Below are 25,801 nucleotides of genomic sequence, written 5' to 3'. Positions count from 1 at the left end.
GTGAGTCACCGCCAGCTGTAATCCGACGGCAGCAAAAAATGACCAGGGCCCTGGGCAGGGCAGTCTCTTGGCGCTACGGTCAGCCCAGCAGGCGGCGCTGTCCGGCCGCAGTGGCCGCGCCTGTCCTCGCTCTGATTGGCTGGGGCCGTGGCCCGCGCCCACCGCTACCCTCCGGGTCCGCCAAGTGCAGCGGTTCGCCAGCTCCCGCCCCAGTCTGCGGGCCTCCGAAGCGGCGGCTGGGCCGGAGCGGCGCGGCGGAGGGGACAAGATCAGGGCAGGACGGAATTGGATAGCCGGGAGAGCCCCGCACACCCAGCAAGATGCTGTCCTGGCGGCTGCAGACGGGGTCCGAGAAGGCTGAGCTGCAGGAGCTCAACGCCCGGCTCTACGAATACGTATGTCGAGTGCGGGAGTTGGAGCGCGAAAACCTGCTCCTGGAGGAGGAACTGCGCAACCGGCGCGGACAGGAGGACCTGTGGGCCGAGGGGCAGGCCCGCTTCGCCGAGGAGGCGCGCAGCTTGCGGCAGCAGTTGGACGAGCTCAGTTGGGCCACTGCACTGGCAGAGGGTGAGCGCGACGCTCTGCGACGCGAATTGCGGGAGCTGCAGCTGCTGGCCACCGAAGCGAACGCCGCCCGCGGCCGCCTGGACGCCGAGCTGGGCGCTCAGAAGCGCGAGCTGCAGGAGGCGCTTGGCGCGAGAGCCGCCCTCGAAGCTCTGTTGGGCCGACTTCAGGCTGAGCGCCGCGGCCTCGACGCGGCCCACGAGCGCGACGTGCGGGAGCTTCGCTCTCGCGCCTCCAGCCTGACCATGCACTACCGAGCCCGCGCCGCCGGCCCCGCCGCACCCCCGCCGCGTCTGCAGGAGGTGCACGACAGCTTCGCGCTGCTGGTGGCCGAGTCGTGGCGGGAGACAGTGCAGCTGTATGAGGACGAGGTGCGCGAGCTGGAAGAAGCGCTGCGGCGCTGCCAAGAGAGCCGGCGCGAAGCCGAAAAGGAGGCGCAACTCTGCGCCAAGGAAGCCGAGGCGCTGCAGCACGAGGCGCTCGAGCTAGAGCAACTGCGCTCGCGGCTGGAGGATGAGCTGCTGCGGATGCGCGAGGAGTACGGGCTGCAAGCGGAGGAGCGTCAGGTCCGTGCCCGGAATGTCCCTCTCTTCCTGTGGCCCCAGCTGGTCACCATGCTTACGGTGTGGGTGGGAGAGCGGGGTTCCAGGAACCGCAGCCAGTTCACTCAGGGTCGGAGCGCGGCATCAAGAGAGAACAGGGCCTGCTCAAAGGGTACCCAACACTTTGCGGCAGGAGCCTTCAGGGTCCAGCACCTTGCCAGCCTTGAAAGAAGAGTGTGGTCCATTGGTCCTTCAACTCTGCAGTGGTCTAGCTCGGAGTAACAGGTCCCGTGGCTAGCTCAGTCCCCATCATCTTGTTAGGTTGGCAACCTGAGGTATTTTTGTTGTTGTTTTTGCGGTAGTGGGGATTGAACTGAGGGTCTGGCACATGGTAGTCAAGCGCTCTACCTCTGAGCTACAACCCCAGCCCTATTTTTTAATTTCGAGTCAGGGCCTTGCTAAATTGCTCAGGGCTGACCATGAACTTGCAATCTTGCCTCAGCCTCCCAAGTAGTAGGGATCACAGGCATTCACCATGGGGCACAACTTTAAATTTTGACATGACTGGGCACATCCCAACAAACGACCTTCTTGGCTTTAGGTTTTCCCAATCGCCTGTGCTTTTTATACCTAGTAAACTTGGACCCAAAAGTCAACCAAGAAATTTCTCTTGACTTCCAGAATTGACAGCACATTCCTATTTGGATATGTCAGTGTGTTGGGACGTTTCAAGGCAATGGCAAGTCCTTACGTGGAGGCCTCCCAATCTTAAGTTGGTTTCCAAAACGGTTTTTATTTTGCCAGAATGATTTCTCAGATAGTTGTGGCTGCCTTATTTGTTCTTGAGAGGAGCAGCAACTATTTTGCAGGAAAGGTCCAGAGTCATTTTGCTCACAGTATGAGCTGATGTCAGATCTCTGGGTAATATAAAAGTTGTGGGAAAGCAGGTCCCTGTGGTGGATGTTATTACAAGTGCAGACTTCTATAAACAGTTACTATTTCAGAGAAGCAACGCCCTCACCCTCTGAACCCAGCAGGGTCACCTGTGGTTGATTTATTGTCTGTACACCCAGTCCAGTCTTAGTGTTTGGCTCTGGCCCTACCTAGCCTCAGCCAGGGTTAGAAATGTTCCTAAATCTGTAGTTCTAAGAACAATAGTTTGAAATAACATCAGCACAATTTCAGAAAGATTTTAAGGGAACAGTTTGCAGCTTAACAATTTATGATATGGTGATTTTGTGCTTTTTAAAAAAAAATTAGAAGTAAAGGGCACTTGTGGGTATTGATATGGAATGATTAATGTGGCAGATATCTACAGATAGTCATCAAATATCTTATTATCTTTGGTTCCCTGCACTGTGCTAGAGTTTCAGTATCCAAAGAGCTAAAGACTAGATGGGCAGTCATAAAAAGTAATATGGGACTAAATTGTATGAAATTTTGTCTTTTGGGTTGTGGGCTTTGTTTGTCTTCATTTCATAGATCAATTTTGGCTCATTTCAGACCTTTAAGCTCTGGTTTCAGTGTTCTTTTTAGCAACAGAACCCTTCACCTCTAATGAAATCTTCAGAGGAACATCAAATCTCAGGTGAAAACAGAGTTCACCTGGCTGGAAGAGAGATGGGGACTTGGAAGTGTAGTTAGAATCACTGTCCATTTCTTTCTCCATATAAGGACTCTGACCACCTAGGGAAGTTCTTCCCTGAGGTCACACCTGACTCAGAATAGGACCCCATCCTTAACTCTCTATCCAGTGATATCTCTGTCTTGTTGGAATTTGCTTCTTTCCCCTAAAAGTAACAAGGAAAGAACAGTTTGATAAGGACCTGGTTTCTTGGTATTTTTTTTTTTTTTAGTCCCAGTTTATGGAATGTTACTAGTTATTACTTTATCCTTATCCTGAATCTTTCTCCAGTCAGCAACGATATTTCAAATTGTACTCCAAAAGATTAAACACCATAAAAATGCTCAGAATTATGTTAAAGGTATTTATGATTTAATCCCAAGCCTCTACTTTATTCAGATTCCATACAAGCTCAGTGTATGGAGGCTAAAAGCTGCTTTAACTGATTTCCTGTTCTCAGTGTTTTATTACTAACAGTTAACTTCTATCAAAGTGCTTCTTGTAGCACAGGTATCAAACACTTCATGCATATTCACTCTTGATCTTTACTCCAAATCCTAGCCCTATTTCATAGATGATGAAACGGGCATATAGATCACCTAGTCTGTAGGTAGCTAAAACAGGGTACTCCTGAGGTTTGATGCCTGAACAACCAATCACTGGGTCACATTTCCTCTCTTTTCATCTAAGAGAAACCTCTTAAAGGGGTCAAATACCCAACTGTGATTGTAAGATATGAGTATAGAGTTTAGGGTGCTGTCTGGGATAGAGCTATAAATACTTAAGTAGCATCCAATTTATGCTTATTATTATTACTACACTTAGTTTTTGTATTTTGAGTGAGGTAATCACAATATTTAAGTCCTTTTAAGCTCTAATGTTCAGAATTGTGAGTGACTCGGACATTTGCAAGCTCTTCCTATCCTGTCTGTATGATGTGCTCAACAAGGGGCAGCTTAGAAGATTTGGTAGAGTGAGTTAATTCTCTTGACATGAACAGCAGAGCACTTTCCCTGGTGTGGAACTTGATTTTACCATCAGTTGTGATGGTCTCCTAAAGCTCTCTCCATTGCAGCTGGAAAAACTGACATCTCTCCCAGGTTTTTTGCAACATTAGGTGAAATGGCTTTGCTTGGGCTGGAATTAGCATCCTGTGCCTGGTTTCTAGCCCTCCAGGCTGGTCCTTAGCTTGAGAACTTCTAGCAAAGCAGAGTCCATGTCTGAAGCTTTGTTCTATCACCAAGATTAGTTGTGATTTTGGGAGAGACTATTGGGAGTCAATAATTCTTACTTGTTCATCTTCCTGTTTCCAAAAATCCAAGAATTTTTCTTTGACAATTTAGGAAGAGTTGACTCACATGGAAATGTGGTTGGAATGATACTAATTTCAGCTTAAGCTCTGTTTCATTTTCCTCATTTGGTGGGGCGTAGCAGTCTTCTGTGTGTTTGGGGCAGGGAGAGAGAATCTTTGTGCACACCCCTTTGGTGTAGCTGAGCCTTCTTTATCTGCTCAGGAGGTTTGTGGGTAGAGAACTGAGTTCATCTGATTTTTTTTTCTAAGTAATCTAGCAACACTTGAACTTTGTTGTAAGGAATAAATTACTACAGATTCTCAAGTTTACTGTATTAGAAAAGATAGATGTTGTGAGCACACATACACTCATTCACATGTATTTATAGCACATTTTATATTATAACCTTGTACCTGAATTTATATTCCCTGTAGAACAGGGTAACATAGATGTTAATACTGGGACTTACTATAGAATGTGTGAATGTCATGGCTAAATTTGGCAACTCTGTCACTAATCAAGGCTGTCATGTGGTTTGCTTTGGTAAACTGCTTTATCTGCGTATAATGCTAGCTTTGGGGTCTGTTAAGCATATTCATCCTGAGTCATTAGTCAGTGGTTCTTAAATTTACTCCTTTGCTTTAAAAGTTAAGTGTGTTTTGCTTTTAGTTTCTAGCACCTGTTATATATCAAGAGAATCTAACACAGTCATCAGCTTAGAAATGAAATTGTTGTAGAAAGCAAAACTGTTTACATGCTGATCTTGCATTTTAGAATGATAAATCCAGTGTGAGATCTTGGTTCAGATCATTCTTTGGTTTCATAGACACTACACATTTTTCTGGACTCTCAGTAACTTGCCAGATGCTTAGGATGGTGGCTAGATTCTAGCAGCAATGAAAATACATTTATTTCCCCAATAGTCTTATAGTTTTCAAATTCTATAAAGATAAGTGTGGTTTAGTTTAGTTAACTGTGTTCGAAAATACTGCTACTTTCCATTCCATACCAGAAGTTATAAGTATATGGACTAATTTCAGGGTTTAAATGTTTGCTTGGTTAATTATTCCCTAGAGTGACTAATTAACAACTATGATGAAAACACAAAGTGTAGAATGTACAAATGAGGCCATTGTGTGCACTAACAAAAAGATATTGTGGACCCAAAATGGTACATTTTGAAGAGGGTAATATCATTTTGATCATTTTATCTTAAGTGAAATTCACCATGTTCCCACTTGTAACAAGTGTTACAAGTGTGCTATGTGACTGGCATTTGAGGGGCATGTGTCTGGAAGCTGAATGCAAAGGGTAGTGATGTCTCTTGTCTAAGGAGGGACAGGCCAGGTGAAGGTAATTAGCCAGGCATGAAGGCACCATGAGAGTGCTTATTAACTAGCTGCGCAAGGACAATCCAGAACAATCATTTTTTCCAGAATATATTTCTTTCCTGATAATTTTAAAGTAGTTTCTCTAGGTGAAAAAAAAAAAGAACTCTGCATCAGTTTACCTGATAATTATTGGAGAAAACATAAGTTTTAGGGAAATTTCAGTTCATATCTGAGTGTCTCCAGTTTTAAGTATTATAACCCCCCTGATTTCTGGTTGTGGCTTTCAATTGCATATCAATTGACCTGTTGGATACATTGGCTTTCCTAAGTAGACTGCTGCCTGAAATTATAGAGATGATTTAAATAAACACCTTAGCATTCATTATTATCAGAAGCATCTGAGCAGAGAAGCCAGTGATCTATCAAAATCCTTCATATGCATTAAAAAAATCTTCCAGGGGCTGGGGTTGTGGCTCAGCCATACAGTGCTTGCCTAGCACATGCGAGACCCTGGGTTTGATCCTCAGCACCACATAAAAATAAATAAATAAAATAAAGATTAAAAAAAATTTTAAAAATCTTCCATATAGAAGAGAGACAATATTTGAAACCATCCTTGCAATTGATCACCTGTTTTTAATAAGACTGGAGGTTTTTCACCTCCTTTTATACCCTGAACTGTTGCCACCTTCAGTTCAACCTTGTTCTTGGATCTAAAAGCCCTTCTGTTCTCTTCACAGAGGGTGATCGATTGCCTGGAGGATGAGAAGGCGGCCCTCACCTTGGCCATGACTGACCGACTGCGGGACTATCAGGAACTTTTGCAGGTGAAGACTGGCCTCAGTCTGGAAGTGGCCACCTACAGGTAAGGATGCTGTGCAGGTTTGTCTTGAAGCCAGTGGTATAAACTCACTGAAGCATCTCTGTGGCTTTGTGATAAGCAGAGAGCATCCTTTTCCATGGCCAGGTGAAGAGTCAAGTCCTCTATGGCTGAAAGGATGAAGAGGAAGAGCAAGGTCTTGCTCAGATCACTGGCCAGGGGTCCCTCAGGGTTGGCAATAGCTGAGTCTCACACCTTTGCCTAGTGTTTCTGCATCTTCTAAGAGCTTTGTACATGTCAACTCACTAGATCCCAGGAGTTGGATACCTTGTTTATAGAGGAACAAACTTAACTCAGAGAAGTTGGCGAGCTAGAATATAGAGTGCCAGGATTTGGACCCAGGACATCTGAATCCATCTGCCTCTTGTGCTATTCCTTCAAATTCCAGGGCACTGATGCACACACCCTCACCTCCAGCATCAGTCTGGCCTTGAAAAACTGCATCTGCACTATGAGATTAGCATGGAACTCTTGGGCAGCTGGTTTCGTCAAGGTGTTGACTTGAATTCAGTATAACCAATCCAGATGGAAAGGTCACAGAGCACTCAAAGAGGCAGGGTAGGCAATGCCTGCAGAGAAGTCAATGGGTCCTCTGCAGAACCTACTTTGTGTGACCTCTCCCCAGGTGGTCATCAACCTTTGGTTGAGATGGTGCCCCTTACTTTCTAGCAGCTTCATGCGCAGAAGGGCCCCAAAGATCAGCAACGTATTATGGAAGGACAGAGACCCGGGTTCCCACTGGTAACAATAGTAACAATGCCAACATGATGCAGTCGGTACTGCCTGTCAGACATGGTGCTCAGTACTTAGCAGCTCTGCTCCTTGTCACTCTCTGAGGTGAATGCCAGGCAAACCTTTTATAGGTGAGTGAGAAAGGCCTGGAGTTCAGGGCTGCAGGCCAGTGGGGAGGGCTGGAGCCAGCTGAGTCTGATCCCAGGTCTGTGCCTTTCTCACCAAATCATGGAAAGTGGGCACAGTGACCACTTCATTTGCAAGATTGTAGGTGTGAAGAGTTTGGAAAACCACCCTGGCAGACGAAAGGAAAGCATGGTCATCAGTGCCGTATTGCGATGATATCATGCTTAACACTTTTGAGAAAGTTGACCTTCCTCCCACCCAGGCCTTATTTAAGGTAGTGGATGGACACAGCCTCACAGGGAAGAGGGGCTGATGGTGGTGTTGCTGGGGCTACAATTGCTCCCACTTGTGACTTCCCAGCAGTGGCCATTGCCCCTGCCCCTGCCTAGTTGGCAGTCATCCCCCTGTGGGCTATCTCATTGCAAATCTCATGTGAAAGGGAAGGGACTGGGGCTCTTTAAAGCCTAAGGCACATTTTTCTGTGTTTCTGACCAAGGCCAGCTCTCAAAGATCTTCAACCCTTCCTGGCCCAACCCTTCCTGGAACCTTCACAGTGGAGGAGAAACATTAAAGTGATCATAAATAACAAAATTGCATGTCTATCGTTTCCAAATATAGATTTGTAATTTATAAATGAATGTATAATTTGATAAAGTAAACATAAGTAATAAAATGAAGACAGTGAATGTCATAGTTCAACACTGGAGATTTTCATCAAACCCTGTTGGCCTGTTTGTAGCCAGAAAGATCAGGCATCCAGCTTGGCAGGTGGATAGGAGAATGAGACCTTTCAGTGCCAGAAGACAGGAAGGTCACTGCCTTTGTCTCCTGCCTGATAAGTGGTGATCAGGAGTAAACATGAGGCTGGGCTTGGGACCTTGGATACCAAGGGAAGAGGAGACATGGTCCTGCCGAACCCCCTTTCAGGCAGGGTTTGTGGTTGCTCCCTTTTCCCTGTCACCAGCATTGCTGTGTGGGGCTGGAGGTGCTCATCTATCTGATATGCAATCACAAGTTTTTTCCTGCAGTATGAACGTTGATTGCACCAGCATCTAAGTGGTTACAGGAGAGATGCTCAGATGCAAGATGGATTCTCAGCCTGAGCTGCACCAGGGAACCCCTGAAGACCCTGAGAGGGCATTGACCCAGCCCAGAGATTCTGATTGGATTGGTGTGGGGTAGGACCAGGTGTGGTGGTTTTAAAACCCCTCTAGGTGATTGTTGGGCGCTGCCAGCATAGAGAACCACTGGTCCAGAGCTTCCATGCTTAGAGGATAGTCTGCACCCAGCCACAACTGCAGCATGATTGTAAGCTTGTTGGAAATGCAGAATCTCAGGCCCACCTCCAGCCTACTGGATCCTGAAGGGCCTTATAAAAAGATGCCAGGTGATTTGTGTACACTCTGCAATCCCGGAGTGGGGGCATTGGTAAATGCTAAGCCTGTCCTACAGCAGTCTGGAGTAGGAGACCAAAGATGGATTGCTGTTAGAGAGGGGAAACTATGGGGTGTTGTATGATGACATACTGGGCATCAGTATGTCTGCAGCATGTGTGGCCAACCACTCAGGGTCACATTGGATCTGTCTAGGGTCACAGAATCCTGTAGAGCCTCCTGAGAGAGGCCTGAATTAGATGAAATTTGAAGCTCTGAACATCCTAGATAAGCAACACTCATTCCTTGAATCCTTATTTTGCAGATTCATGTCAAAATGAACATTCTAATTCTTTCCAATGTATTGTTGTAAAAATTTTCAAACATAAGAAAAGCTGAATAAGCACTCCTGTACCTGCCATCTGGATTGTCCAATGAACTAAATTTGCTTTATCTCATGACTGTCTACCTGTCTATCCCTGTATCATCATCCATCCTGTTTCTGATGCATCCTAAAGTAGGCTGCCTGCACCTCTGATTGTTACTGCGTGACAGGTAATGATAGCTGCCTTTTGTTGAGTACTTGCCATGTCTTAAGTGCTTTGTAGATAGTATCTCCAATTTTTATAACTTTTCTGCCAAGGCTTATTTTGCATGTGATGAAACCCAAGCTCCAAGAGGCTGTTACTTAAAAGATCACACAGCTAGTAAGTAGAGAGCCCGAGATTCTAACCTCAGATCTTAAGCCAGGGCTTTGCCTCTTCATGCCCTGCTGACTGTCCTGTTACACAGAAAGGTGTTGGATGTAGTGGGATGTTGTAGGTAGAAGATGGTGAAGACTTTGCCCCTGTCCTCAACTGTAGGATGATGCAGTTCTAGTGCAGTGGGAGCCCATGCGGCATGCAAGGAAGGCTTCCTGGAGGAGACAATGCTGGGTTCCTGTGGGAAGGGAAGCCCATATGGAAGGGCTTTCCAGGCAGAAGGAATACTATGTTAGTTTTGCATTGCTGTGACCAAAAGATATGACAAGAGCAATCCACCTAAATATCATGGTAGAAGGGTATGGCAGAGGGAAGCTACTCTACTCATGGCGCGTGGTGACTAGGATACAAAGAAAGTGATGAGATAGGGGTCACAGGGAAAATGGACCCTTTCAGGGCATGCCCCTACTGACCCACCTCCTTTAGCTCTCCCACCTGCCTACAGTTCCCACATCAGTCCATTCAAATTAGGATGGACTGATTAGGTTACAGCTCTCCCAATCCAATCATTTTACCTCTGGACAATTCTTCATTGATACAGCTTTTGGGGGATACCTCATACCAATCATAACAAGCATCTCCTGGGTGGGGACCTAAGGACTGAGCTAGCATGGCCTATGTGGCAATGCCAGGCATTTTGGGATCCCTGGCCAGCTTGGTTGTGGGGACCTGTCATGGAGGATTGTGAGTAATGGATAGACAGGAGCCTGTGAGGCTGTCTTATGAGGTGGGATGTGGGGCCCTCAGGCTGCTTCAGAGATACAGGACATGTAGGATTCAGTGCTGGACTCGGGATTGAAAAGGTATGACCTTTGTGGCCTTGGTGTTAAGAATCCTAAGCTGTAGATAAGGGGGCATGGACCTATGTAGCCTTGTGTATGGTAGGAAACAAGTATAGGTTTCTGGAGATCACAGGGGTTGTGATACTTGGAGAAGTCTTCTGGGAGAAGAAGAGATTAGCCAGGGTCTTGAAGGATGTGGGGGAATTTGCACAGATATGGGGTGGAGGAGGTGACAAGTAGGGGAAATGTGGTAGGAGGGATACTGTTTAGGTAAAATGTCAGACAGGATATGAAAACGACAGAACGCACATTCTCAAGGAAGTACTGGAGATGGTTCACTGCCAACTGAAAGAGGTTAATAAATATGGTTCAGTGACAAAGAAATTTTCAAAGAACATGGAATTTGGGTTTTTCCTTGAAGTCAGTGGGGGAAGCAGGGACTTAGGAATTGGACCAGCAGAAAGGGATCAGGAGGGAGCTCCAGGTAGGTAAGAATGAATCAGAAAATGAGTAGAGGAAGGAAACCCAAGGTAAGTGAGCAGAGATCCAGGAAGGTGGTTGTGCAGGGGCCTCAGATATCAGGCTGCTGAGTTGGGGCTTTCTGCAGCAGGCAGGAGCAGTCCCCGGACCAGCAGCATGGAGTGGGGAGACAGCCACGGGCAGGTGGGGAGCTGGGGGCCTAGGTGTGGAGATGGAGGGGTCTGTGGGCAGGAGGCAGGGAAGACTCAGGAGTCTCCTCCATTGGAGTTCTGGTAGTGAGGGCCTGATGTAAGTGACCATGGCAGCCACAGCAGTACCTGGCTGGCGCGGGAGTCAGCAAGGAGCCCGAGGGACTGTGGGTTTTCTGGGCAGGAACATGTGAGAAGTGTGCCACCCAAGGGTGCTATTTCAAACTAGACCACCCACCACAGAGCCCTCTCCATAAATAGGTGCTTACAAAGAATTGGTGGTTGATAATCTGAAGATGACAAAAATGAGAGCAATACCCGGAACCCACAGTGTCCCAACCCATCTCTCTGTGGCATGAAGATCTAGTCCAGCTGCTCTGGGCTGAGAACGGGTGGAAGCACAGTTAGAAAATAGGTAGCTCCCCTGCACGGTGACGGCGACGGCAAACTTATCGTCAGCAAGAACCCATTAGAAAGTACAGTGGGAAAATAAAAGTTAATCAAAAGTGAAAGAACAAAGGCAAGAAAAAACTCAGGAAAAAACTAAAAGCAGAAACTGCAAATCTGAGGAATGAGGAAACTGTACAATGGATAACAGGAAGAAGGCTCATCCTGGATTTTTGGTCTGGGTGACAGACGATTCAGTCTTGGTCAGATAAATGCTTACACCCTATATACACGTATGATCACACTACTGGTGTGACTCAGTGCTATGTACAGCCAGAGGAATGAGAAGTTGTGCTCCATTTGTGTACAGTGTGTCAAAATGCATTCTACTGTCCTGTATAACTAATTGGAACAAATTTTAAAAAATAAAAAAAATTCTTATAATGTTTTAACGTTTATTTTTTAGGGGGAAAGGAGTAAATCATATGATGGTTGCTCTATATTTCACCTCAAAACAAACAAACAAAGAAAAGCAAGGCCAGAAGATTTCCCAAAAGAAAAAGCCTGAAAAAAGTTTTGCCTAGCCAGCTATGAAACTGTAATGCGGAAATGTACTGACTGGGGTCTTTAAGGCAAAAGTCCTTTTAAAAGTTTAATTTAGAAATAATAACATCAAAAAACGTTCTTGTGTGTCTGCACAGGGGGGTTGTGAAGCTTCCAGTGGGCAGTGAGGGTGTGTTTTAACTGGGGGACAAGGCATTTTAGTCTCTAGTCTAGCCTTTACTACTCACGAAGCAGCACAGATAACTTCTAATGCTTGCAATCTCATCATTCTCCTGATATTTCTGGTTGCTCCGTTATTTTTTAGGTCACTTGTACCTTTTCATATGTGTTCAAAGGAAAATATTTCTTAAGGGGTTCTCAAGGTCTGAAAGAAGTACATTTCATTTTCTAAAAGTTAACTCCTACTTTTTTGGGTGAGCACAGTGGCATGTACTTGTAATCCCAGCTGGTGGGGAGCCTGAGGCAGAAGGATGGTAAGTTTGAGGCCAGCCTGACAACCTAGTGAGACCCTATCTCAAAATAAATTCAAACAGGGTTGGGGATGTGGCTCAGTGCAGGAGTGCTTGCCTAGCTAGTGGGAGGCTCTGGGGTCAATACCCAGTATTGCAGGGACTTACTTGCTCTCTAGGTGACATATTTGGAATGAAGAAAAATCTTATAGTTTTAACAATATATAATTGAGAGGATAAACCAATATGTTTGGTTGCTATCCAAATAAACAAACTAACACCCAGTCAACCATAAATTTAAATGATCAAAAGTCTCTTGCCTTCTTAACTCACTTTAGTTAACTGAAAATCGTTTTACTTCTGAGGTTGAAGAGGATGTAATGGTGGTGATGATGTGATAATTAACATTCACTGAGCACTTACTTTGTGACAGCTATTGTTTTAAGAATTTCCACTTGTTTACTTGATTACCACCACAAACCTGAGTTCTCCCCATTTCAGAAATGGGGAAACAGAGTCAGAGCAAGTATAAATGGTAAAACTAGGACCTGGTGGGTCCAGGATTTGAGTGCAGGTTTTCTGCCTCCAGAGCTTGGTCCCTTATGCACTTGTTGTGCTGCTTTTTCCTGTTCTATGGGTAACCTTTGTGTCTCTGTTAGACTCCCCACACCCCGCCCAGGCTCCCCGCACCCAGGTCTCTAGTATGTATTTTAGGATGGGATTTAATACTGATCACAGAGAGAATGGTGGGAAATGGCCCAGCACCACCACCTCCTTGTTATCCTTCACATAAAGCCCGTGTCCTTCTGACCCCTTTAAACTGAGTCTCTCCTCCCTTCTCCGCTGCAGTCTTCCTAGTCAAGTGACCTCCTATGGGCCAGGGTCTCCGGTGATCCAGGCAGCCCTTCTCCATCTGAGGAGTTCACCTTCCATTATGTGTAATGAGGAGGCTGAGGCAGGCAGCTCGGAGGCTCCTCTCCCACCTCTCAGCGTCCCCAGCCTCCCCTTCCGTCTTCCATAGCTCCACTCCTGTGTTTAGCTAGGTAATGCCATGTGAGCCATCCACAGGCCCCAGGGCCAGGGCAGGCTCCATACAGAGAGTGCTTCTAGAAACATCCTCTGCCTGTCCCTGTCCCCTCCCTCTTGTCCTCATTTATGGGAGGTGTACGGTGCGGTGGCCTTGTGCCCACAGTGCTGAACAATAGCAGATATGCCTTGAAATTCCATTAGGATCATCTATTCCATGCAGACAGCCCTGCCTTGGGGCCAGTTAGGATGCTGGGTGGCCCATTAGGGCCTGGAGCCTGGCCAGAGGCCACATTACAGCACTATGGGTTTGTGCTGGACTTCTTAATGAGGCCAGAGTCCGGGGTTTTCCCGAATGTTTGCTTGTTTTCCTGCTCTAGGGGCTGCCAACCGGTGGGGCTCTGTGAAAGGCTCACTAATAGCCTGTGATTCAGGGGTTGGCGCCCCTCGCGGTCTCCAGGGCCTGGAGGCAGTTCTCCTCCACCACTCTCAAAATAACCAGGTTTGGTGGGCGCCTCCGAGAATGCTCTGTGCTTTCCTTAAAGAAACAGTGGTTTCTGAAACTGTTCCTTGAAGAGTGTTAGAGGGAACCTCCTCAGAGGTTTTGTTTCTGCCTTTGCCCTGTTAGTCTCAGGAGCTGAGTTTGACAGGGGCAGGATTCCGTGCCTGCCACTGAGGTGCACATGCTGCTGGGGCATGAATTAAATGACCAGTATCCAGCTGTGCTCATCAGACCTGTGCTGGGCACACAGGGTAGAGGGAGTGACATGTGCCTTGCTTCTGGGATCCAATCATTGACCGAGGACACAGATGAGGGGCTCTTGAAGGAAAGCACTAGGGGCTGTTTTGGGTGAAATCACAGGAGACGTTGTATTACTTTCATGAATGTGGTCTGGAGGGTCGGTCTGCAGGATTTGTATTTTTCTGAAATTTGTATGAAATGCCACTGTCTCTGGCCTCATGGGAAGGCCTACGGGGAAGGGTTGGGCAAGCCAGCTGCTTGGGTTTGTGGCTCACTGTTTTGGTAAGCTGTGGTCCCCTGGCCAAGGTGCCATCTCTATACTCCATCCAGCCTTCTGTAGAGCAAAGCTGCCAATCAAGACCCTGCATAGTGGGGCAGCCAGGAGCGCATGAGTGAGTGGGCATGAGAGGTAGAGCTGAGCTGGGTACTGAGAGTTGGCCAGAGATAAGAAAGGTCCTGGGTGTGGGAGGCGTTGGTGCTGCTTCTCAACCCTGTCCCGGACCACATACCTGTCTTGTGTACCTTAGCACTCTGCTCAGGGTCCTGAACTCAATAAAAGCTTGGTGGTCTAAACTTCCCCTCAAAGTAAAACAGAACCACTCTCCTTTGCGGGATGGAGGTAGACATAGCTCCCCCCAGGGAATCTGTCATCTCTCCTCTGGGGCGTGCCATTGATGTCTTCTGCTGGCCTGAACTCCTCACAGGCACCTTTTTTCCTGGTTCATCCTGATGAGAGGGCCTGGGGCACCCGAGTCTTACTCTGGAACCTTGAGCAGGATCTGAACTACAACTTGGCCATCTCCCTGTGCCCTCCTCTGGCCCCCTTAGCTGTAGGATGCTACCTTCTCTGCTGTTGTAATTCTGGGGTGCAGACCCCTGGTGTCTGGCTTTTATTCTGAACATTTCTCTTATGATACAGACCTCAGAATTTTCTTGGTGATGGAAGCTGTTTGTGTTCCTGGAACCTAAACTGCTTGGTCATGAGGGTGTGGGATTAATGGGAGGTGTCCTGTTTCCTGGCTCCCATCCTGAGTGGAAGGGCTGGGGCTCTGGCCTCTGGTGTTCTTGCATCTGCACACATGTGCACTTCAGTGTCTGCTTCTGTGGCAAGCCCACCCGTGCATACCTCAGCAGACCCCTCTTTGCCTTCTTTGCTTTGTTCCAGCTCCCACTGAGTTTCTGGCCTTTGTGGGGATCACTATGGTTAACTCAGTAGAAATAAATCTCAGTATGGTTTGCCTGAGCTGCCAAGTCCCTGCCAAGAGCTGGGCTCCCTCCTCTGTTTTCCTGCCTGACTCTCAGTAGTAATATCAGCATTTCCAAGTGGGCTGTGGTTCTGGTTGCCCTTTGCCATATACAGTGTATTTCTGGGAACTGGGGTTAGTGACATCACACGTTGCTCTAGCAACCAAACAACTGTTGCGCCCACAGCTACCAGCAGCCTTGGGGGGCCTCTGGAGCCACCAGTTGATTGGCAGCCCTCTGCTAACCCCCACCCTACCAGTATGCTGGGTCTGTTGGGCCCACTCCCACCACAGTGCCGGATCTGAAATGGTAGATGTGAGCAGCAACTTAAAGAAGACACTGTAATTTTAGAATCTTGCTGCTAAGCATAGCCAAAGAAATCACCTAGATGGGTGCTTTCCATTATTTTACTATAAGAGACAGCAGATAGCAGATAGGGTCCTCAGGTCTTCCTTTTCCTTCCTGCCTGCCTCTCTCTCTCCCCCCCCCCCCATCTCCAAGGTGTCCCCAGGAACTCCATTTGGAAACCACAGACACAGTGTAGCTGCCTTACTTATTTATGCATGGTGTCACTGTTCTTCAGGTCAGCCCTCTGCAGTCTGCCCCCAACATGCAACTCCAGGAAGACCCCGTAGGCGTTGAAGTTGTTCTGGGCTCCAGTAGCCCAGGGTGAAGTGCTGGCCTGGGCCCCTCCCTATTGCCCAAAGAAGCCAGACCTCATCTTCCCGCTGTACCACATATGAGACACCACGTTGTGCATGTCATGTTCCTCCTTGCCCTGGGTGGGGAAGGCCTTACAGAAGGACTTTGCTTTCATTACTTCTGAATCCCTAGCCCACTCATTTTCTTCAGCTGCCTGGTATCTGTTGAGCATCTTTCAGGTGGCAGGAGCTGTGCTGGGCACCAGGGATTTGACTGTGAGCATAGCAGTGTAGCCTGGGGAGGCTGGTGAGTGGGTTGATCGTCCATGGTGCAGCCCCCGCCCAGCCATATCTCCAGACACAAGTCCTAAAACACATAGCACTGTGACAATGTGGTCACTGACCAAATGCTACCCAATATATTTTATAAAAGGCACATCTCTCTTTTTTTTTTTTAATTGTCTTTCCTTTCCTATTTATTTATTTGTTTATTTATTTATTTAGAGACAACATTCCACTGTGTTGCCCAGGCTGGCCTCAATCTCCTGGGCTCAAACAATCCTCCTTCCTAGGCTTCCCAAGTAGTTGGAACTATGGGTGTGGGCCACCACACCTGGCTGTTTACATTTTTTAATACATTATTTTTAAAAATTATTTTTCCAGGGCCTTGTTGGAAGGAGAAAGTAATCCGGAAATAACAATCTGGACTGAGTACACCGAAAATGTGCCACAAGGTAAATATTTAAAAAAGCTAATTATTTAACTTGAAAAAAGCTTTCCATCTGAATTGTCCATTCTGTGGGTAGAGAGTGGGGCCCCACTGATCTGGAAGGACTGGGTTTGGCTATGGTTTTTCAGGTAACAGTTCATCTCTCTTTTACATGCCAAATAGATTTCTTAGTTTAATGGAACATTATTTAAATTACAATGTTGATGAGATTGTGTGGGAAAGTGCTTTTTAAACTCATGTGCTCATCAAGCCAATATTTTGAGGTATTCCCGCCAACATGGTGAGGAGCCAATGTGGCAAGCCAGGCAGAGTGAAGTGTGAGGAGGCTGTGGACATGGACCTGTGCATCATGCCCTTGGAAGCTTTCCCTTTCCAAACAGAAGTGTTAGGGTTGTATCCAGCTTGGGAAGATAGTATTTGGACAACAGCAGGTGGTCAACATTCTGGAACCTGCTTCCTGGGCAGAGGCGGGATGGTTATAGCATTTCTCCCACCATAGGTGGAGATAGCTCAGGAGCTCTGTCTGGGTGCCCTGAGCACTCTTAGTTCAGGCCCAAAGCTGCAGGACAGGGCTATCCTTCCTACAGCTATAGAACCAACACAGGAGAATTTGATATTCATTTGAAAGACCCTAAGGACCTGTAAGATAACTTTAAAAACATGTTTTAAGCCTTATGTAATTTTAAAGGGATTCTGGCTAAATAATGGCATATTAAATTATATATGGTGTGTTTAATATACAGTTATCTCTTGGAGGCTGGGGATGTAGCTCAGTGGTAGAGCACTTGCCTAGTGTGCACAATCTCCAGCATTGCCAAAACAAACAAACAAACAACTCCCCCCCCCGCCCCCCCACCGCACAAGTAAGTCCTGGCTCAGTCATCCCTTGGTATGTGGAGGAGACAGATTCTAGAACACACCTCCACCTCTTGTATATCAAAATCCATGAATGCTCAAGTCCCTTGTATACAATGTTGGAATATTTGCATTTAACCTATGCATATCTTCCTGTATACTTTACATCAACTCTAGATGACCTGTAATACCTAATATAATGTAAATGCTATGTAAATAGATGTTATACAGTATTGTTTAGGGAATGATGAGAAAAAAAAAACAGTCTGTACATGTTTAGCACTGGTGCATTTTTTAAAATATGCTTTCTCTTCAGTTGGATGAATATGTGGATGCAGAACCTGAGGGGACTATAGCTATAGGGCCAACTGTCTGCCTTACTCTTGTAGTTTTAGTCATCATTGCTCCTAATAGGCCCTTCCCAGATTTGATAGGTCACTAGGTTCAGAATAACAATTTTGATTCTAATCATTTGACTGGAATGGATTTGGACTTAGACAATGTCTGCAAGTTTGCTTTCTAATTTTGAGAATAAGCCTTAAAAAAGCAAAGATGTCCATGTAGGTGGCCCTTAGTCGACCTGTCTGGCGTCAGTTAACATCGGACATCTATAAAACAACAATTATTCATTCACCAGATTTCAAGGTTTACCACATTTTTGACTTGTACATATGTAGGTCTGAAAGACTGTGACATTCCTAGAGGAAGGGCCCAGGGTTAAGCTGCAAGGAGGCCCAACATTCTATGAATGGGGCTTGATTATAGTTTATAAGTGGTGACCTTGGAGCCCAGGAAAAGGGCTAATGGGTATCTCTGTTTACTTGTTTCTTTCCATCATTGTTTTTTTAAGCTTCTTGAAGGATATAGAGATTTCATATTTGTAACTAAATTTACTTTAGCATTTACTATTATGCCAAAGAAAGCAGCTGTGGAATAAAAACTACTAGTTGTGAACTTTTTAATTAGACTTTAGGCTTCCAAGTAGTACTATGTCCTGCAGAGTATGCACCCATCAACTCTTTGTTGAATAAATCTACAGGTGAGTTCCCAGGTAGGGAATTGATCAGCACATATTAGTACACTTATATGACTTTTGTCATATTGCCTAAACTATTGTTGTCCACTTGCTCACAAAATGATAGACCTGAAAGGAGTCTGTGATCATCCATATTAATCTTGCTGAACCTTAATTAAATCCAGGTGTTTCCTGGGGGGGTTCATCTTCTGGCATTTTTCAGTTTAATATCAGTATTTTGGCCTAAAAAGAGGAATTTTTGTGGGAATTTTCCTGGCTTGGTCTCTCTTCTATATCTTAGGATCTACCTGAAGGAGGTCTTTGGCCTTGGTTGTCTAGAGGGAAATCAAGGGGAGAGAGGTCTCTGCCCCAGCTCAGCTGGATGGGGTGTGGGAAGACACTAGGGGGCACTCTTGGGAGGATGGTGCTTTGGCCATGTTAAAGCGCTGGCTGCCATGCCTAAGAGCAGGTTATCCTGGTAGCATTTGGGCACCCAAAGGGTGATACTATTTGTGGATGGTCCAGAGCAAAGCTAGAAGCCTTAAGATTCTTCTCAACTCTAGGATGGTTGTCTCTCCCGGACAGAAGGTAGGGTTGACAACTGGTCTGCTTTTTGCATGGGCACTTTATCAGATGAGGAGGTTGTCACATGTAAAAGGAGAAGAAATCAGGAAGCTTAAAAGAGTTAAAGTCTTCCATACCTATTGGCCCCACAGGGAAATCAGTAAAAAATAAGAGTATATTAAATGGAGGTGAGCTATACTATTTGGTGTTCAGTAATTATACACTTTATAATTATAGAGTTCTTCTCTGCTGAAATAAGTAAAATAAACTTACCTCAAAAAGTAGAAATTAATGATTCTGAAATATCATAATATTGTGAAATTTCAGCTGCAAAACCCAGCACCTCTGGCCTCTCTTGCATATGTGCCATGCCTTATAATCAGATCTTTGATATTTCTCTTACGATGAGTGAATATTTTAAAATTAGGAACTGGAGAAAAGCGTTAGGTTGCAGTATTTGTAGTACTATATTTTATTGTGACAGAATTTTTTAAATGACCCCCCCAAAAAAAGAAAATTGGGGGACTAAAAATGTTTTATTTACAGGGGCCTTCCTGTGATAATAGGGTATATTATGTTGAGAGGGATTTGACCTGCAGTAGTGCTTTTAATAAAAAAGATAATGATGCCTGTCATCTTAATGAACTGTTTGTTCAATTTCTACAGAATTCAGAAACGAATCCTATCGATATACTGACTCAGTATTACAGAGGAAAAATGAAAGAAATCTGTTTCCAAGGCAGAAAGCCCCCTTGGTGGGTTTAAACCACAGCTCCGCTCTGTATTCTCATGGGTCAGGGCACCTTGGATCTCAGACCACCAAGTCTGTTGGAAATGAGGCCAGAAGAGGATATTCTTCCTCCGTCACTACCCGGCAGGAAAACTCTTACGAAAAAATTGTCAACGGTCAAACCAATTTCCGAACTTTCTCTCCAACCCCCGGTCTTCTAAGAACAACCAACACCCAAGTTAAAACATTCCCCAGTAGACCCAAACCCGAAGGTACAAGGGATGCCCCCACCTATTTAGGCAAAGAGTCCACCGTTGCCCGCGAGTCATACCAAGAACGCAGGGACAATGTGGGAGCAGGTGTTGTGGAGAGCACTCGGCCAAATGAGAGGACCGTCACTTTGGGGAAAAAAATAGAAGTGCAAACCACCAGGGAGCAAGAAAGAAATAGATTAGGAGCCATCAAAATTAAGCCCGAAGAGAAAATGTTTGATTCCAAAGAAAAGGCTTCAGAGGAAAGAAACTTAAGATGGGAAGAACTGACAAAGTTGGATAAAGAAGCCAGAAAGCGAGAAAGCCAGCAAATGAGGGAAAAGGTCAAAGAGAAGGAATCATTGAAGGAGAAAAGTGTGAAAGAAAGAGAGATACCGATTAGTCTGGAAGTATCCCAGGGCAGCAGACCCCAGGTGTCCCCGAAAGGCTTACAGATGCCAGAGAAGAAGGATGCTGGTGACAGTAAAGTGGGAGAGACGGTGACAAAAGAGACAAGGTTCAGGTTGGACACCAGTGACACTGCTAGTTCCCTGCCAAGCGATTCCATGACAGAAACCATAGCAGAAAACATTGTCACCAATATCCTGAAGCAGTTTACCCAGTCTCCCGACACCGAAGTGTCTGCTAATTCTTTCCCAGACACAAAAGTCACTTATGTGGATAGGAAAGAGCTTCCTGATGACCGGAAAACAAAGACGGAAATAGTCGTGGAGTCTAAACTGATGGAAGAAATTGATGTTTCAGACAAAGCTGCTCTGGACCGCCTTTTAGGCAAGGATGTCAAGGAAGTGGGTCTGAAGGGAAAGTCAGCAGAGCGGATGATAGGGGATATCATCAACCTTAGTCTGAAGGGAAGAGAGGGGAGAGCAAAGGTTGTCAACGTGGAGATCATGGAAGAGCCGGTGAGCTACGCAGGCAGTCGCGGGGCGGAGGAGTTTTCCACCCCCTTTGAAGTGGAGGAGGTTGATGATGTGTCTCCCAGCTCCAAGGGGGTTGTCGAGGAAGAGGACGATGGTGGAGACACCAATGTCATGTTCTCAGTTAATCAGCGTCAAAGGACCAAGCTACCCCGGGAGAACGTAACACACGTGGAAGAAGTGACGGAGGCAGGTGACTCAGAGGACGAACAGAGTTATTTTGTTTCGACCCCAGATGAGTACCCCGGGGGCCATGATGGAGATGAAGGCTCCGTGTATGGGCAGATTCACATTGAAGAAGAATCCACCATCAGGTACTCCTGGCAAGATGAAATTGTACAGGGGACTTGGAGAAGGAGAAAGAAGGATGGCACAGTGGAGGAGAAGGATGTGGAGACCCTGGAAGTTCCAGCAGCCTCCCTGGGGGGCAGCATGGGTTCTGCTCACTGGAAGGAAGAAGCTAGTGGTGAATTGCATGCGGAACCCACAGTCATCGAAAAAGAAATCAAAATACCACATGAATTCCACACCTCCATTAAGGGCGGCTTCTCCAAGGAGCCTCGACACCAGCTGGTGGAGGTTATTGGGCAGCTGGAAGAAACCCTTCCTGAGCTGCCTGAGCGCATGAAGAAAGAGCTGTCTACCCTGACCAGAGAGGGTCAAGGGGAGCTGGGGAGCGTTTTAGTTGATGTGAAGAAAGTCCAGGCCTCTGACGGTGGGCCTGTGACCTTAGTTGCTGAGGTCAACCTCTCACAAACCGTGGATGCTGATCAACTGGACCTAGAGGAACTGAGCAGAGATGAAGCCGGGGAAATAGAGAAAGCTGTGGAGTCAGTGGTAAGGGAGAGCTTGACCAAGCGACATGGCCAGTCACCTGAAAGCCCAGACAGGGAAGATGGAGCTGAAGTGTCAGCTGGTGGCATTCACTTCAAGCGCTGGGCCACTAGGGAACTGTACAGCCCGTCTGGTGATCTGGATGACGCCGGCAAGCCCTCTGCCCAAGGCCCGGTGTCAGCCACTGTGGAAGTCAGCAGCCCCAAGGGCTTCGTGCAGTCTCACGTGCTGGAGGACGTCAGCCAGTCCAGTAGGTACATTAAACTAGGCCCCACAGAAATCTGGAGGACTGAGCAAGTCTCCCACGGAGGACCCACCGCAGAGGTGGCGGAGGTAAGTAGTGACTTCAGCCAGGCAGGCAGCTCAGCAGGAGCCAGCCAGTCTGTGAGGCACTTCACGGTGGGTCCCCATCCAAGTCAAGTGCCCACAGAAGTCATCTTTCAAGGCCCGATCTCTGCCTGGCAGGAGGCAGGGGACAAAGAAGAGCCTGACCTGGCAGAGCTGTCCACCACAGATCCTGAAAGATCCGAGAGGCACAGCACCTTTGGCTCCAGGCAGTTTCATGCTGAAAAGGAAATTAGTTTTCAGGGTCCCATTTCGGGGGCAGTGAAGGTTGGTGAGAGTTTTGTAACTGAAGAGTCAGTGGGTACCCAGACTTCTGTAAGGCATCTTCGGTTAGGCCCTAAAGAAGGATTTAAGGAGGAAATTCAGTTTATAGCCCCCCTTTCAGACAAAGTGGAGTGGGGTATCAGAGGGGAGTCTGTATGCACCCAGGAGTCACCAGGGAGCAGCACATCTGTCAGGCACATCGACATTGGGCCTCTGAGGCAGCCAGCCACTGAGCTGACAGTTCCCCAACCTGTGGAATTTGGTGACTCAGAATGCATCGTCCAAGGAGAGGGCTCACCAGACATGGCCCAGGCCACTCGTAGTTATACCTTGGGTAGAAAAGTCCTCATGACTGAAAAGAGTACATTCCAAAGGCTTGTTTCTGAGTCTCCTCAGGAGGGTAGTGCAGGGGACACGTCAGGGGCAGAAGTGACATCAGGTATTAGCAGATCCTTTAAGCACATTCAATTAGGTCCTACAGAGACCAAAACCACTGAACACATTGTCATCCACGGACCCGTGGCCAAAACATTTGCTCTTGCTGGTTCTGCAGATTCCCCTGAGCTAGGCGAGTTAACAGGCAGCAGCACACAGCGGCACTTTGCACTGGGGCCCAAAGAAACTTCCTTTACTTTTCAGATGGACGTGAGTAACACAAAGGCGATCCCCCACTGGACACCAGAGGCAGGGACAGAAGTGGATGCTCACAGTGTATCTGACCGTGGTGTCTGGAGAGATGCTGACAGTAGGAATGACCGGGCAGCTGGCGGGAGCTTTCAGGCCTCTGCTGGGGATGGAGAGAAGGGTGCGGAGCAGGCGGGGTTCAATAAGACAGTGCAGATGCAGAGAATGGTAGACCAAAGGTCAGTGATTTCAGATGAAAAGAAAGTTGCCCTCCTCTACCTAGACAATGAGGAGGAGGAGGAGGATGGACACTGGTTTTGACAAGCAGAAATATTTTGTTTTAAATGGCATCTTGTTTGGAAATATACTAACATACAAAGGCCTTACTTTATGTGGGGGGGGCCTTATTATCAAAACTGCCCCTATTTTGCTTACTTTAGAGAACTCTGGGCAATGCCAATTGACTTCAGAGTTTATCTGAATTTCAGATTAGTTCATGCCTTCAGAGGCTTTGGAATTTTAGTTTTGAATTGGGACTTTTGCCAAAAAACACTTTTTTATCTTTTTAATCTTAAAAACTTCCTTTTTCTCTACTTGTGGAGATAGTTTCTGCCAGTTTTGCACCTGGTCACAGATAGAGCTTCCTTCTGTTTGATACTGTGACTAATCATCTATGAACAAGATGCCTAAACATTAACCAGATTAAAATAATATATTTAAGAGTCAATTTTGTTTGCATGTGCTAACATGAAATAATAAACTAACATAGTAAGGGAAAAATAAGTACATTTTTACTTTCCAAAGTCTTTGAAATAAGCAAGACTATATCTTTTAAAAAATCAAAATAATTTCATCGTTAGAAAAAAGTCACTTGTTAGCAACTTAAATTCATTTTAAGACTTGAATGAATTGCTTTCTATGTGCAGAACTTTAAAAAACATAGTGTTTTATTTATGGAGAGGACAGCTGTAGTCTACTGCAATGTTTCAAATCAACATACCTGCTATGTTTGCACCAGTTCCCCTGCACTGGATGCATGATAGGGAAAACGATTGTTGGAAGTTGCTTATAGGACCATTTGTTTTTTGCAGTACTAAGTCATGAGGTAGTGCACAGCCTGAATACTCTTTTTTTGTTGTGGCCTAAGTTCTGGAGTAGCTGGATCCTGTCAGAGTCTGCATTCTTGAGCATCTCTGTGCCTCAGCCCTTAGCACCAGTGTTCTGGTTCACTGGTGAGGGGTAGAACCCTGCACTCAGTGAGGAGGGTGTTGATGCTCAAACTGCACCTGCACCGGCAAAGTGATCTTGTGCAGGAAAACAGAAGGACAAGGTGGACTGTGCCTCCCAAAGAGGCTGTTCTCAACTGCCCACTTGTGGGTTGGAGCTCTGTCTGAGCTCGAAGACTGAAGGATGAAAATGCAGCAACCACAAGCCAACCTCGTGGAAGCTTTTTGCACTTTAAACAGAAATCCTGACAGTGGGGGTGTTTTGTCCAGTGAAACACATAACACATTAGATGAAGCAAGGTGTGTGGAGCAGGAACTGGGTGGCTCTCCTACAACCCAGCACCCAGGCACCCAGGACAGGCCCTGGAAGTTGACAGAGGCCTCGTGCTCACGGGCCATGTAATGTGGACCTGCAAACTTATACTACTGAATTTAAGATATTAGGAGGAGTGTGCTCATTTGGATTCATTTTTATTTTGCACATGGGTCTTGTTTTTAAAGTCCCCATCTTTCAAAGATGTAGCATCACATATTAATGGGTTTCTAGCAGCACAGCATTATTTTAGTCCAGACTAGTTGCTCTCACATAATGTGGGCTAAGCGTTGCTTCCTGTAGCACAGTGTGGTAGATCTGATGGTAGTGAATTCAGGAAGAAGGATCCGTGGTAATGCCACCTGCAGGTGGGTTATGAGTATGGTGGCTGAGGTAAGACATTGGAGGGTCTTCCCTCCCTCTCTCACATGGTGGGTGGGTGGGTGGGTGTCTCCTCTCGTCCCTGTAATGGTGATGGCAGGTAGGTTAGGAAGAGTTAGTTTTCCTTAGTCAATAAGTGGAGGAGAAATATAGAACGCCTTTCAAGATGATCTGTTAAAAAACAAACAAACATCATGAATCCAGGTAAAGAAAGAAAGTTGATTTGAATAGCAAGTTTAGATCTTTGTTACCCATCTGCCAAATTAACTAGTGGTTATCAGACTAACATAGAGGTGACTCCTTTGCAAAGGCTTGTCTTTTCCAACATGGTCAAAGATGTGCTGATTTATGTTCACCGTAATTGGTAATGGTGTTATTTATTAGAATTTGGTACAGGTGACAGCCTCTTACTTGATGACAAGACAAAGTGAGTCTATTATGAGTCTAAATGGGCTTAGCTGGATGTCACTGTCTTAACTCATTAACTTGTAAATGGGTGCTGATGTAAGCAGGTTATTAATATCACAACCCACCTTTACTTATTTTGGAAAATAAACATCTTAGACCTTAATTTTCATCTTTAAGTTGGAATGCATGTCTTCAAGGAAATATTCTGCCAGAAGTGTTTACCAGTATGGAGTCATGAGCTGTCATCGTGCTAAGTCTCTGGATCACGGCTTGCCCTTGACATCATGGCAAGTCACCCCAGAGGTCCATGTTCTTTAAAACCAGCCACTGTGATCGATCAGAGTGGGAACACAAAGAACCTTTTCCTATTCATTAGTATGTGGACAAAATAGTGTTTATTGGATGTTTTTGAACTTCCCACTGGTTGATTTGATAGTTTGTTTAGGATGTGTGTTTAGGATGGAATCATCTAAGAAGCTGACTTTGCTAACCTCCTGTTCATAAAGGGAAATGTCACAGACTGTGTAGAAATAAAAAATCTGAGGAAAAAAAAAAAAAACTATGTTGTTCCTAAAGAGAATGTTTTCCATTCGA

At 46.1% G+C, this 25,801-nt stretch overlaps 1 protein-coding gene across 2 annotated transcripts; it reads left to right on the top strand.

The window, feature by feature from the left end:
* The first annotated feature begins 198 nt into the window (after positions 1-198).
* Positions 199-25,801, top strand: Synm (synemin). Of its 2 annotated transcripts, XM_046436258.1 has the most exons (5): positions 199-1,130; positions 6,094-6,218; positions 16,393-16,463; positions 19,560-21,979; positions 22,895-25,801. In XM_046436258.1, exons 1-5 carry the CDS (start codon positions 321-323, stop codon positions 23,198-23,200), a joined length of 3,732 nt encoding a protein of 1,243 aa, XP_046292214.1. In that variant the 5' UTR covers positions 199-320; the 3' UTR covers positions 23,201-25,801. The 2 variants fall into 2 exon arrangements, with proteins under 2 accessions (XP_046292214.1, XP_046292204.1); XM_046436248.1 differs by having other exon boundaries at positions 19,560-25,801.

The sequence above is a fragment of the Marmota monax genome, unplaced genomic scaffold (assembly GCF_021218885.2).
Source record: "Marmota monax isolate L192 unplaced genomic scaffold, Marmota_monax_Labrador192_F-V1.1 WCK01_AAM20220418_F8-fsc00005, whole genome shotgun sequence".
Classification (NCBI taxonomy): domain Eukaryota; kingdom Metazoa; phylum Chordata; class Mammalia; order Rodentia; family Sciuridae; genus Marmota; species Marmota monax.
This window is presented reverse-complemented; position numbering and strand designations above follow the sequence as displayed.